Source organism: Tyto alba, unplaced genomic scaffold (genome assembly GCF_018691265.1).
Source record: "Tyto alba isolate M040663 unplaced genomic scaffold, T.alba_DEE_v4.0 Super-Scaffold_6, whole genome shotgun sequence".
Taxonomy (NCBI): Eukaryota; Metazoa; Chordata; class Aves; order Strigiformes; family Tytonidae; genus Tyto; species Tyto alba.
The window spans coordinates 30,961,561-30,975,168 of record NW_024881327.1 but is presented as its reverse complement, the minus strand read 5'-3'; the positions used below and the strand labels follow the sequence as shown (position 1 = coordinate 30,975,168).

Genomic DNA, 13,608 nt, shown 5'->3' with positions numbered 1-13,608 from the left:
AGGTCCCTCTGAATGGCAGCATGATCCTCTGGTCTATCTGCCACCCCTTCCAATTTTGTATCATCTGCAAATTTGCTGACAGTATGCTTTGCCCCATCATCCAGGTTGTTAATGACCCTCTCTAATCAGGGATCAGCTAGAACAAAGGCTACAGCATCCTGTCATTAAGGGCAGCTGACAAGGGTTGGTTAGAAGCAGCCAGAGCTACTCCTTCCCCAACCTCAGCCTTACCTGCCTGCAGCAGTACCCTCAGGTTCCCAGGAGTCCCCTGTCCATCCCAGACAAAGTATCCAGATGTGCAAGAGCACAAAGAAGCAAAAGCCCAGAAACTGCTGCACAAAGTGCTGTGTCTGTTGGCTGCCTCTGTTAGCTGTGGTCTCATCTAATATGTATAGAGCATATATCATACATATATAGCTACACAACCCTTGATATTTTAAGGGCTGCAGAAAAAAAAGACAAACTGAATTTTTACTCTGAGTAAATATTGTGGGCCAAACTGATTGTGTAAGTTATCTAGTTGGATTGGTTTGGTTTAAGACATACAGGTCCCGGCTCTGTATGAAAGTTTACAGATAAACCGGTCAGGGGGGTGAAGTCATCATCTTGTTCTAATACTGGAGGACTAGAAATGGCTCAGTTGTGCTCCTACAGCTCTATAATTAGTACAGTTTATCTTAGTCGGGGATTTAAAGAGATGTGGGGAATAGATCCAAAGTCCATTGCTACCAAGAAAACGTTTTGCTCTGAGAACTGCCTTCCGCTCTCCAGCACTTGTCACTTGTGTCAGTGCTCACTGGATGCCTCCTGGAGCTGACACAGCTGAGTGACAGGGCAGAACAACTAACCCCATGTAAAATGGGATTTTTCTGCCAGGTTAGTGAGCTGGATCAGCTCATGGAAGAGTGAGCTTCATGCTGCAGGAAAGGAGAAAGTAAATTACCCACAAGACCAGGAGGGACCAAGGAAAGGAGGGAGGTGACAAGAGACACAATTACTGGAAAAAAAAAGACAAGAACAGAAAGAGAAAGGGCCCCAACTCAGAGAGCTCAGATTTCTAAGTCTGTGCCTGGACCCTAATGGTTCTGTAAAAGCTAACACTTTTTAATCAAGAAAAGAGGACTGGGTGACTCATCGAGCCACTGAATCTAGTCTCCCACTGTTACAGGCAACCAGCCCCTATAAGCCCTTTAACAAACTCTTAAAGGGCCAGTTTTAAGAACCAGTGACTCAGCTGTTCCAAACAACAGCCTGTCCCCATCCCCCTGACAATTTAAAAATTAATTTTGCAGCTACTGTAACAAAACAGTAGTAGAGTCTAAGACCTAATTGTTTTGTATTAACTTTCTTACAGTCTTCCTGTGGGTTGACTCAGAATCTACCTTTCAAAATGATCTACCTTATTGAAAGACTTAAATTTGATAACATGGCAAGTTTGGGGATTTTTTGTTTATTTTGTAGTTTAAGTCACTAATTTCAGCTATTTTCACAGGGCGCACATTTCCAACACATCCGTACTTCTCAGCACAGCTGGGAGCTGGGCAGCTGTCACTCTACAATATTTTGAAGGCCTACTCGCTTCTGGACCAGGAAGTAGGATATTGCCAGGGCCTTAGTTTTGTAGCAGGAGTTTTACTACTTCATATGAGTGAAGAAGATGCTTTTAAAATGCTAAAGTTTCTCATGTTTGACATGGGCCTGAGAAAACAATATCGTCCTGACATGACAATTTTACAGGTATGATTTCAATTTTTCTAATAAAAGGATGCTAATGTTAAATCATAATAGATAGCATTGGTAAAATCTGGACTTGAACTTAAATTCAGTTCTCAAAAATGGGGAAGGATAATCTGGGAAAGGAATATGTTATCTTAAAGGCACTGGTTTCAGATAAAAAGACTATGGGGGAAACAATGAAAACCATAAATAGGAAGAATTCTGTTGTGTGTTGTATGAGGTTTAAGTGACCCTTCACATGAGCCTGTCCTAGGCTCAGAGGTGACCCATTCTGAGTCTTGCAGCTGGCTTCTGAGTAGTTCTTTTCTTCACATAATTCCATCCAAACATCAATTGACAAATACCTTTCACTGTTTCTAATAAGAGTGTGAAGCATGGACTTTGCTACTCTGAGTGTTAAAACATGTTTATCTTTAGTCTCTTTGTTCTTATTCTGTGCAGATCCAGATGTATCAACTGTCTCGACTTCTTCATGACTACCATCGAGATCTCTATAACCACCTAGAGGAACATGAGATTGGCCCCAGCCTCTATGCTGCTCCCTGGTTTCTCACCATGTTTGCCTCCCAGTTTCCCCTTGGATTTGTAGCCAGAGTGTTTGGTAATTCTTTGTAAAACTTCTGTCTGTTCTTTCTGAAATCTTATATTTGGAATCCTGTTATTAGGAATGGCATTATTATCCAACCTGTTTCAGACATCCAGGAGAACTATTTTACTTACTATTGATGAACAGAACAACAATAACAGAGGTTATCTTATGGAGCATGTAGTATTTACAGTAAAATGGAAAGAGAGGAGGAGAGCGTATGACACTCCCAAACTGTCCTGTCTTTTCATCCTCATTGTTACCTTTGCCTACCCTGTAACCACTAGGATGTAAAATTTGATGCCATAAAGACATGGTGTTATGACGGTGGCACTTAAACACCAACAATTAGTTTCAAACTGAAAAGAAATGTAACAAAGGCATCATCTGAGAAATATATCCATTTACCCCATTGTCATTGTCTCCAGTAGTATCAGTGAAAAATTATTTTGAGGATTATGTTTTTAAAACACACACAGAGATGGCTTTTGCAGTTTAATCATGGATTTACTCTGCAGAAACATAGGGCTTTTAAACTAGTGTTTCTCATCATTACAATTTTAGCCTGACTGATAATCTCACTTTCCAAAAATGTTTGGAAGCATACGGTGTTTAGGCTCTAAAGTCACTTCTGTTACCTGTTTTTAGAATCTACAGAAGTAAAGTTATCTTTTTTAAATTATATTCTAATTAAGAATTTACCTCGATGCTATCTTATGGATGTATATTTCATATATTAATTGTCTGATATTTGAGAATATGCTTTATTTCCTTTTCAGTTTGTTGTTCAATTTCTTTATGTGTTACTGGATCACCTGCAATGAGCAGGGTGGACTGGAGCTTTGTCCCCAGTTCCTCTCTTCTAATGAGAAGCTATTTTAATTTTCCTTAGTCGTTCTCACGTAAGAGTTGTAAGGAAGCAATTATTTATTAGGGTATTAATACTGACACTTTTCTGACTTAAAAATTACAGTCTCATCTTCCACAATAACAAATAATGAATATAGATTCCCAAAAGAACCAACAAGAATCCTGTCCTGTTTCTGTTTAAGGACATGCCAAAAGTAATGCTAGAAGAAATAACAGTGAAATGGATGTATAGCTAAGTAGAACTACATGTCCTGTGACTAGCATCTTAACTCCAGGGGAAACAGCACATTTTTTTTCCTGGAACAGTTCAAAGTAGGCTAGCTTACATCAACAAGTATCTAGCTGAGAGTGACAATCTGTAGAAATTAAATGAAGTACTGTATGTGAGTGTCATATACTGAGTTTATAATAATTGGTTTTTCTTTCAATTATTCTTAATCATTTGTATCATTGTACCTGGTAAGAAAAGTCTTTGAACTGGACAATTGACTGGAGTGAGGGTATAAAAGTGCCTTGTGTAGCCACTGTATTTGGACTTCTGCCTTCATAAACAGATTAGTATTTTATCTGTAATTGGAGGATTATAGGACTTTAGAAAGCAAAGATTTTACACTAGAATAGAAGGCATAGATATATGATCTTCACAAGATTGATTTGAGGTCAAGAACAGAAAAGCATGTATGACTGAAACTGTCACCTCTTAAAAATTTCTGATTTTTTTTTAGAGAGAAAGTCCAGCATGATCAACACTTTCAGTTTTTAATGTTTCAAAGTATTTTAGTAATTTCCTTAAAACAGTTACTATAACCAGGTCATTCGAGAACATCGGACATTCTTTTACATTAGAAAGTAAAATCTCGTCTTCACTCACAATAAAGACTCTGAAACACAATTATAAATGTAAAAAAGGCCAGGACTGTCACTTTGCTAGTGGCTGCCATTAGCAGCACAGCAAGTTATGATCTGATCCGTTCTGACCCTTGTGTTCACAGACTTTTGCAGAACATACGTACATTTCTGTTGATCACTTATTAGAACCCTTGGAATGAAGGAACATTGACTTTTAATGTCAAAGTAACTCATGTATAGGTTACTAAGACTGTGATTACACTGCCATTTTCTAACATGGTATCTCTGAAACCTTATTATTTGAAGCCCCACTGCTATTTAGTAATGGTTACAGACCACTTCCTTTAGATTTCCATAGAGTGTACTTTTTGCAAGCTTCTGACAAGCAATATGTAAAAGAAGTAGCCTAGAAAGAAGTTAATCCAAATACTGTTATATGAGTCAAACAGCAAAACTCCTTTTAACTTTTTAATTGTCTGTCCAAACTTTCAACACTTCTCCTGTCAGGATCTAATGAAAATACAGCGCTAACAAAGATGTCTTCTTTAATACCCCTATTTACTTATTAATGGAGGAGATTTGATAGAATAGTGTTTATTTTGTTTCAGGATTGTAGATAAAACTTGGCTATTTTTAATCCTGTAGGCTGCCAGTCACGCTGACATTAATTTGGGTACCTTCACTGTACTGTCATTGGCTGGCAGCCCACTTAACGGGGAGCGTGGGGAGTAGATAACAAACAGATCTTTGTTAAGTACTTGCTGTTTTAAATGAGAGGGGGATTTCAGCCATATATTACTAGCTCAGCTCATACAGACGTTCATTAACAATTTATAGGTCACCTTGAGTTAATCTGTGTGTCTTTATGGGGCAGGTGCTGAATCATAAATATGTGTTATTTTCAGCTCTGTTTTTTTTAATTTTGTGTTTCCTAGCTGTTTTTCAGCATTCCATGTCCTAACATAGAGCTTTCCCAATGAAGCATTTTCCCATAGTTTTCAGTTTAGCAGAGAATTGAGGCAGATGCCTGCTCTGTTACCCCTTTTCAATCATTCCTGCCTTTAGACTTCACATTGAATCAGAGTTGAAAAACTTTACACTACTTTTAGGGCAAATGGCAGCAAAGTGCAAGATTTATGGTTAGTTCTTTGGTTAGTTATTACTTGTGCTTTTCTTTCTCAGAGAGAAAGAGAGAGAAGTGAAATGAGTTGTGGCTTCAATAAGAGCACAAGGGGGAATTTCATTCTGATACAAATCTGGAAAGAGAGGTTGCTTTTGGTAAGAAAGGCAGTTAGCCAGTGTTTTTGTATGTTCTTCACTACAGCAGAGATACCTGCGGTTTTGTTAGTAGTTGTTTCCCTTAGTGTGTGGTGTTTTTTTCCCTCTCTCTCTCTTTGGTGGTCTGTCTTTTTTTTTTTTTTTTTGATCATTAAGACATACTGTTTATTTGGTGTCACTGTGCTTCTTTGTAAGTTATTGTGACTTCATTCACAGCTTCAAATACAAAGAAGGGAAAGACCAAGAGAGAAGACCTTTGAAAATAAAAGTATATTTAGGAAATATGAAATAAAACCACAGTATATTCTCTTCCTTTTCCACCTCTATCAGTAGTGTTTCATATGTTAGATGCTTTTGCCTGTAGCAAGTCCCTCAATAAAACAAGGAGCAGATTCTGAGTTGCAGTAGCAGGAAAGTCAAATGCAGGGCAATGCAGCTTATACTGTGGACAAATGGGTTTGTGAAGATGGGTTTCTTGTCAGATGCTTTCATTGCAGTCTTCTATCTCTTTCCGCTATAAAGACATAGGCAATTTGTAATGGAAAAGAAAAGAAAGGAAGTTGCATTGAAAGGTCACTATATACTGTGGTGTCAGCGTGCTTGAACGTATGCCAGGTACTGTCATTGCAGGACCACTTGCAATATTAACACTTAAGCTGTATTACTAAGATTTCAGGGTACTCATTAATGTAGTTATTAGAATGTTAACATAAGTTGTTGAGACATACTGAAAATAAGCACATGCACATGAAACTTGAGGGTGCTGGAAAGCACACATTTAGCCTCACGTGCTCAATGTTGTATTAACTGATATTTTATAGCTTTCTCCACCAAATGAGATAAGAACAAAACTTCACATCTTTGGTTGTGTCTTCAGGTGTAGTTTTTGCCTGTTGTATTAGGATTTTTAAATGGTATTTGGGCTAGAATTCTATTCAAATTCAGATTCCCATGAACATCTCAAAAGAAAAAAGCCCACAAAACTATTATATGCACAAAAAGTGGCAACACTGACCAACTTGACTGCATGGTTTATTGTGTATTTAACTTAAATTGGATTTTTTGGATGAAAACTCACTAAACTAATTAATAATTGATTTTGTTAGTCAAGTGCGCTATTCACAGTAATAACCTTGATCCTACAGAACTTCTGAAGCCATAGCCACAGTAACAAAAGCATGCATCTGGAACAGTATATCTAGTCTCCAGATCGCTCCTATGAGAAGTTGTTGGCCTTGGACATTTTGCTGTTTTAATATTCTTGTCAAAAGATGTGCTTGCTTGATGTACTGTGTTTTTTCTTTGTTTTCACAGATATGCTCTTTCTTCAAGGATCAGAGGCTATATTTAAAGTGGCTTTAAGCCTTTTGGGAAGCCACAAGCCCTTGATTCTGCAGCATGAGAACCTAGAAACTATTGTTGATTTTATTAAAAGCACTCTCCCCAACTTGGGTTTGGTACAAATGGAGAAGACCATTAGTCAGGTATGAAATCTGAACGTATGAGTAGTATGCAGAGGAATGCTCTTTTTAACAAGTTCTTGACAGAAAAACCACAACAGTGTTTTGTGTTACTCCGAACTGAGAATTCTATTATTGTAGTTCTGAAGACATTGAAAATTTTTGGAAGCATATGACTTGTTGTAGTACCTCTGTATTCATACATCTATATGTCGGTTATGGTCACTTTATGAAGCCTTTAATGAAAATTAATTTTTTTTTTTTCTTTGAAGTGTGCAACACTTCGTTACTGGCGGCAATATTATAGCCCATATACAGTGTGTTTCACAAAAAAAGCAGCAAGGTGGGCTAAAAGCCTTCAGAGTTTTCCTGTCTCCAGAGAATCTTGCTCTCCAGGTCTCATTTCAGAAGCAAAAATTGACTTAGAAAAGCCTCACAAATGTTGACCTTAATGAAATTAGAAGCCTCTCTGCACTGACTTTGTCTATACTGGCTTTTACGGTGCTGGTTCAGTATGTCACAACAGTGCCTTTGTATTTCTGCCAGGAGTACATGGGCTAGTGAAGTCTCTTGCAGCGAGCAGTGACTCTAGACAGCAAAAACTGGGAATCCTTGATGCGCTTTTTTTTAAATGGCAGAGAATGATGCAATATTGCTAAACTAGCAGAAGACTCAGGACGATAACTATGGAATCTGAAAAAAAATCACAAATTATTGCAGTTACAGCTTGCCTGTTAAGAAACCCTGACTGTTACACTTGACATCTAATTTGCAGCAGGCAAATAGAAGACAGGTTTTAGCCTGTTTTTCTGAAGGTCTTTTGTGGTCCAAAACATGGGGGTGTACTGTGCAGAACTGCAAATGCCTGCCACTCACCAAAGGTTGCAGATCTGCAAAGCCAGTGGCTTGAGAAAGAGATCAGGCAGCAGCACAGTACACTGCAGAAAGCTTGCAAGGGGCTCCCTTCTGATCCCTGGCAGCAAAGCTTCCAGGGGACGTGCCCTTGAATTAGGATCAGAAAAATTGCTTCTAGTGCTTACTACCTAAGGAAGGAGGGGAGCACTAGAAGGCCTGTGTGAGGGGAAGGAAAGCAAGTGATTTCTAGGGAGCAGAGGGGATCATATATTATCTGCCAAGCTGAAAGCCTGGAGTGCACAGCTCTGCAAAGACTTGCAGTGCTTAGGTGACCCGCAGAAAACAGTTGGCTTTCAGCAGAAAGAAGGAGAGTTACTCTGATTAGGCAGCTCTGATTTCTCTAAATTTTAAGTGGACAGGTAAAAGTCAGTCAAAAGGAGAGCAGTTCCCCAACTTTGATCAGAGCTGCCTTTGAAGAGAGCAGCTGCATGACCAGCCCTGCAGTCCATACACAGCTCCAGGGCTAATCCCCATCCTCCTCATGCCTTCTGCAGTGTGGCCTTTGGTTTACATGCCCTAGCGTGCCTTCAATTAGCTAGTTTTCAAGTCAAACTTTTGATTTGCCTCATGTTTCACCCCTTTCAGATTTGATACTCTGGGTACAACAGCAGGAATTTCCCTCCCTTCTCAAGAGCACAGAGGCTAGAAGTGGCAGAAGTCATGAGAGGCATAAGCATTCTGCCCTGCTGAAGTGCACCATTTGTTTTATTGAAATTTCAACAGTGTGTTTTCTCCAGAGATGCTCAAATCTACAGAGAATTAAAGTTCCATATGTGTAACCAAACTCAAATTAAAATAGTATTTCAGCCTTCTGTATTTAGGTGCTCAGTATGTGTGTTTCTGCTGCTGTATAACTATGAGTGAATTTTTAATAGCATATATAACAGGTGTCAGAAACATTTCATAAGCTAATGTTAACCAAGAGTTAAAGCTTTGTAGACAAACCAGATAAATAAAGTAGAAAATAATTCTTGTTATTTCAACAGGTATATAAGATAGTATTTTATATTTGACTCATTTCCAAAAGGAATAAAATACAAGAGGTTTAAAAATAAAGAATAACTCTTGAACTTCTGCTTCTGGGGTATTTTCCAGATGCATTTTTAAATCAACTTTTGTTTCTAGTGTATTCTGCGATTGGCACACGTGTTCTTTTAATTTACCATCTTCTTCACTGCTTCCAGAGGAGATAACTAGCCCAGGGACATTCGAGTCATATTTCCTGAATAATTTGAAGGCAGATGTTTGCCGAAACATAGAAAAAGGAAAATACCGTAGCAGTTTTTTCCTTTGGGTCACTCTGTGCATCTCAATTTATTTATCTGCATTTAAAATAAAAGTTTTCTTAATATTCATGTATAAGACTGAGCACTCATTTCAGTGATTCATAGTTAACAATAATAGAAACCTGCTTTGACACTACATAATGTTTCCATTAAGTGTATTAGTGTAAGGATAGATTATTTCATTTTCTTTTGGTCTCTAGGAGTACCACAGAATCATATACAAAGCTAGCAATGTTTACTGGTTTTCATTTAAAGCTTTCATTCTACTTATCATTATAGTTGCACATGTGTCACATGGGCTTGGACCACAGTTTTCTTAAGTGACATCTGATTCCCAGTATGTCTAGGAGGATTTATGCCAAACTGAGATACATTAAATTTGAAATCTAAGAAGTGGAAAACCCTGCAAAGTCTACACTTCTTGAAGACTTTAGTGCAAGTGATTTTACTGAAATCAGGCAGCAAAGCAGTAGCAATGTTTTTAAGTCAATCCATTGCCAATGTATTGCACGCTACTGCCTCAATCTTGCCGCTTCCAAACTAGGAAATGTGAATGCCAAAAATTAAGTCCATTTTTTGTATGCAGTGATTAGATATCTAAGTCTAGATCCATAGATTATAAAGCATTGAATGAGCTATGGTTTTGATCTGTGCAGCACCTAATAATATTTTTGTATACAACAGGTGTTTGAAATGGATATTGCCAAACAGTTGCAGGCTTATGAAGTTGAATACCATGTGCTTCAGGATGAGCTTATAGATTCATCTTTAAATGACAATCAGAGACTGGATAAATTAGAAAAGGCAAACAGCAGCTTGCGCAAACAGAACTTTGATCTCCTGGAAGAACTGCAGGTACAATTTCTATTTCATATTTGCTTAACATTCTAATTTGTCCACCTTTTCAGAAGAGACTGTCCTACACCAAGGCACAGGAGAGATTGGTGTTTGGTCTAGTGACCTTAAAGCATAGCCACTTGCAATTTTATTTAGCTTAGACTTTAAATGCGGAAGAAAATCTGAGAGGGGAGTGGATAGACCATTTGCTTGCAACTAGTGGAAAGTTGATTCATCACACTGTCTTTTCTCTTGTATTTAAAATCATAGCTGTAGAAGATGACTAAAAATACACAAAGTGCTTTCTCAACTTCATTTTTACATTTTCAGTCAGTGCTTTACTACAGCTGGTATATTAGTCTACCATGAATGGGAAAACTAATGCCAGTGTCACAATTTAGAGATACATCAGATATGGGATACATTATCTATAAAGACATACTTTTTCTTACAAGATTTTTTTTTAAACTGTTATCCAGATTGTTTAGACAGTGCGTGAAAGACAGATCTCACATGATGAGTTTGGATGATCTAATACTTTGTTTCACTATGAAGTAGAATGTCCATATGTGCAGCCTATGGAAGGAGAATTTTTGGAGTTTTTCAGAATGTGTTGCCCGTTTGTGTGTTGCACTAAATCCCCTCCTCCCCCTTTGCCTTCAAATCTGGCATTTGTTGGGCTTGATGTCGAGATGAAACGTGGATGCAGCTGGGTTGTCTTTGCATTGCAAATCATGTGGAATTCAACAAATATGGCTGGCCAAAAATGTCTCTCAACTGGCTTATCTTAATTCGCAGTTCTTTGGTATATAATTTGCAGGCTTAATAACCTTCTACTTTCATTACTTTGCATTATGTTCTGAGTTTAATTGTGAACTAATCAAAGCAATTGGGTTGAGTGAGGGAAGTTTCTTGTTATAAGCAATACCATAGTTGCAGTTTAAAGTACACAGATGTAATAACATTCATACTTGCATTTACCTTTGCAATTTTTCGTCATTTGGGAAGTATTTTATATGTATTAATGTATCTCAAAAAATAGTTTAAAGTTGATTTCCGTTATTAATGGATTTCCTGATTTTTTTCCTTCCCCTCCTTCTTTCTTCTTACTTTGAAAGGTGGCTAATGGGAGGATACAAAACCTTGAAGCCACAGTAGAGCTTTTATTGACCAATGAAGGCAAATTGAAGCAGTCCATTCTCACTCTTGAGCAGGAGCGAGCAGCTTTGCTGAAAGCGGTGGAAGAGATGCGGAAAAAGATTGGTGATATAGATGGGAAGCCTCTACTTACTAGACAAGAGCACATGGATGCTGACTGACATTCACAGCGGTAATGGAGCAGAGAAGCTGAGGAAGAAACAAAGGGAAGAACTAGGTCTTTTTGTCATGATCCATGGGTATTTGACATTGTCACCTTAATTGTACATGCCTTACTGTAGCAAAGCAAGGTATGGGCATGGTGGCTTCCCATGTCAGAGAAGCTGGTTTATTGGGGAAAAGGCTCTTTCTTCTTAGTATGTAGAAATACTATGAACAGTAAGATGCCACATAATAATAAGCAGAAGAAACTTAATAGTGCGTGCAGTCATACAGAATACACTGTAAAGATGTCATGGATTCTTCCATAAGTGCTTCTAAACCTAAGTGCTTTGTGTTCATCACATATTTTGTTTATGTGTAGAATCACCACCATGTTAAATAGCACATCCTTTAGAAGGTCCTTTGAAGAAATATGGTTGTGTAAAACCTCTGAATGGATGACTGCCCCACTGCAGTTATGCAGTGGTAACATCTACAGAGAGTTTTGTGATAGGACTCGATATTTTTGACAGTGTAATTCCCCTCCAGCTTGACTGGGTTCTGTTAATTATGTTGTTTACGCTTCAGAAAACTGCTTTGTGATGCTTGAAGGTGTCAATCCATTGGACTCCAGAGATCTGGACTTCATCATATGTAACTATGCATAACTGAGATGTTGCCATCTGTTTTTATAAGTACTTTGTTTTAGTACATTTTTTGTTTAACAACCATTAATTTAGTGTATTGTTAGCTGTCATTATCTGATAAACATACTGTATATAGTAACTGCATTATGCTTAACTAAATACACTGATACTGATTTGGTGAAGCCTGTGACTCTTGCAACATCATCCAAGGTTTTCTATTCAGACTCTTCAAGTTTCATCTTATTTATTTCTGATCTGCTGTGTGATGTAAGACATCCTTTTGCTGGGAAACTAATGCTCAATGTAACTTTTTTTTCTTTATTTGGTACTCTGTGCCCACCCATCCTCTGGGAAATGTTGCTCTAAGGCTTTTTCTGAAGTAGTGGAGGCATTTCAAGAGCTTCATGTTGTGCCAGATATGCTTAAACTGTTTTATAAAGGATATGGCAGTTTGAATTAGGACACCAGTCATTATACAGTGCATATTTCAAGTAAGATTATTCATGTAAAAAAAAACAATTCTCACTTTAATACAATGAAAGTAGTTTTCAGCCCAGTTAAAGCACCACTGCTATAAGTGCAATATTATCCATGGATATCCAGTTGTTTGGGTTTGCTTCAGAATTAGGAATAGTGCCATAGTTCTGTTCAGACCCCAGGCACAGAGTTAATAGGCGTGAGTGTTTTATTATGGCAGAGATTCACCTAGAAGATGTGATTTTTTTTATTTTATTTTTTTTTTCTTAAATTGATGTTTTTATTTTAAAAATTTCAAAGCACATAGTTTTTTCCCTGTCTGGTGATGTAGAAGTTTTGTTTTGCTTTTTCCTTTTCTCATGCAAATCCCCCTGACACACTGCAGTCGTAGTTTAATGTAACATTCATCTACTGTGCAGAACAAATACCTATTTTAGACCTACAAATATGTAGGTCAAAAAGAAAAAGAGAATTTACTCTTCAATTTCTAGAAGCTTTGTTTGTCTCTGTCATGTCTTAAATATGTCTGGTTCTTGCAAATCAACTCTGTGTTCACTTAGTATTGAAATTACAGGTAAATCAGTTATTATTAATCTCCACGTACCTCTTAGGCTTTTTTTTTTTTTTTTTTGGAAATCCATATTGAAGCTCATGCTCCATGTTTAAAATCTTGTCGGAATGGCCCTCATACTGCTAGAGCACTCAGTAATGTTGCATTTTTAGAGCACAGTGCTATAATTCATACACTGACTTTTTAACAAGAGCAATAAAAATAATAATCTATGCCTACATCTATGGTTGTACATTTTTTGACATTTAAAAACAAAAACATGGTTGGTGGGTTGACAGTTCAGAACCATGTAAGATGAGACTTTCCCTGAAAGTACAGTACCATCTACAGTGGTTATTAATGAAAACTCTTAGTCCTCAGACTCTTCTGAACATGCTAAGGATCCAGTTGTGATCTTGGGACCTACAGCTGCATATGTTGACTAAGGTGAAGTACGTTCCAGATGACTCTAGGGATGTGTTCCTTTTTGTGATGTTTTGCTTCTCTGCCAGTGTAAGTGTAGGACTACTTCTAGTCCAAAGCCTTTTATTGAGAGTTTTTGTAATTCCAGAAGTAAGTGCACTTACATGAGAACTAAAGTCACTGTTCTCAGAATGCACAATGTGATAAACAGGTAATGAGCAAATTTTTGCTTTTGTGACTATATAGATGTAACTGTTTCATTGTACCAGGAGGTTGTATTTTCTGTGGGTACAAATGAATTTTCTATTTGTACATATGAAAATTAATACAATTTTGTTAAATATGTAAATGCCTGGCAAAATGAGGGATCATGCCATCCATTGGTCCAGGGTCC

At 37.6% G+C, this 13,608-nt stretch overlaps 1 protein-coding gene across 8 annotated transcripts in view; it reads left to right on the top strand.

Moving 5' to 3' along the window:
* Positions 1-13,032, top strand: part of TBC1D1 (TBC1 domain family member 1) — a 113,491-nt gene extending 100,459 nt beyond the window's left edge. For 7 of the 8 annotated variants that reach the window (XM_032998959.2, XM_042807660.1, XM_042807663.1 and 4 more), the window contains 5 exons: positions 1,493-1,737; positions 2,179-2,338; positions 6,635-6,804; positions 9,666-9,836; positions 10,937-13,032. In XM_032998959.2, coding sequence (XP_032854850.1) covers positions 1,493-1,737; positions 2,179-2,338; positions 6,635-6,804; positions 9,666-9,836; positions 10,937-11,137 — 947 coding nt within the window. In that variant the 3' untranslated portion in view covers positions 11,138-13,032. Of the gene's footprint in view, positions 1-1,492; positions 1,738-2,178; positions 2,339-5,283; positions 5,321-6,634; positions 6,805-9,665; positions 9,837-10,936 lie in introns of those variants that run through there. The other variant, XM_032998964.2, reaches the window with a different exon arrangement.
* The last annotated feature ends 576 nt before the right edge of the window (positions 13,033-13,608 follow it).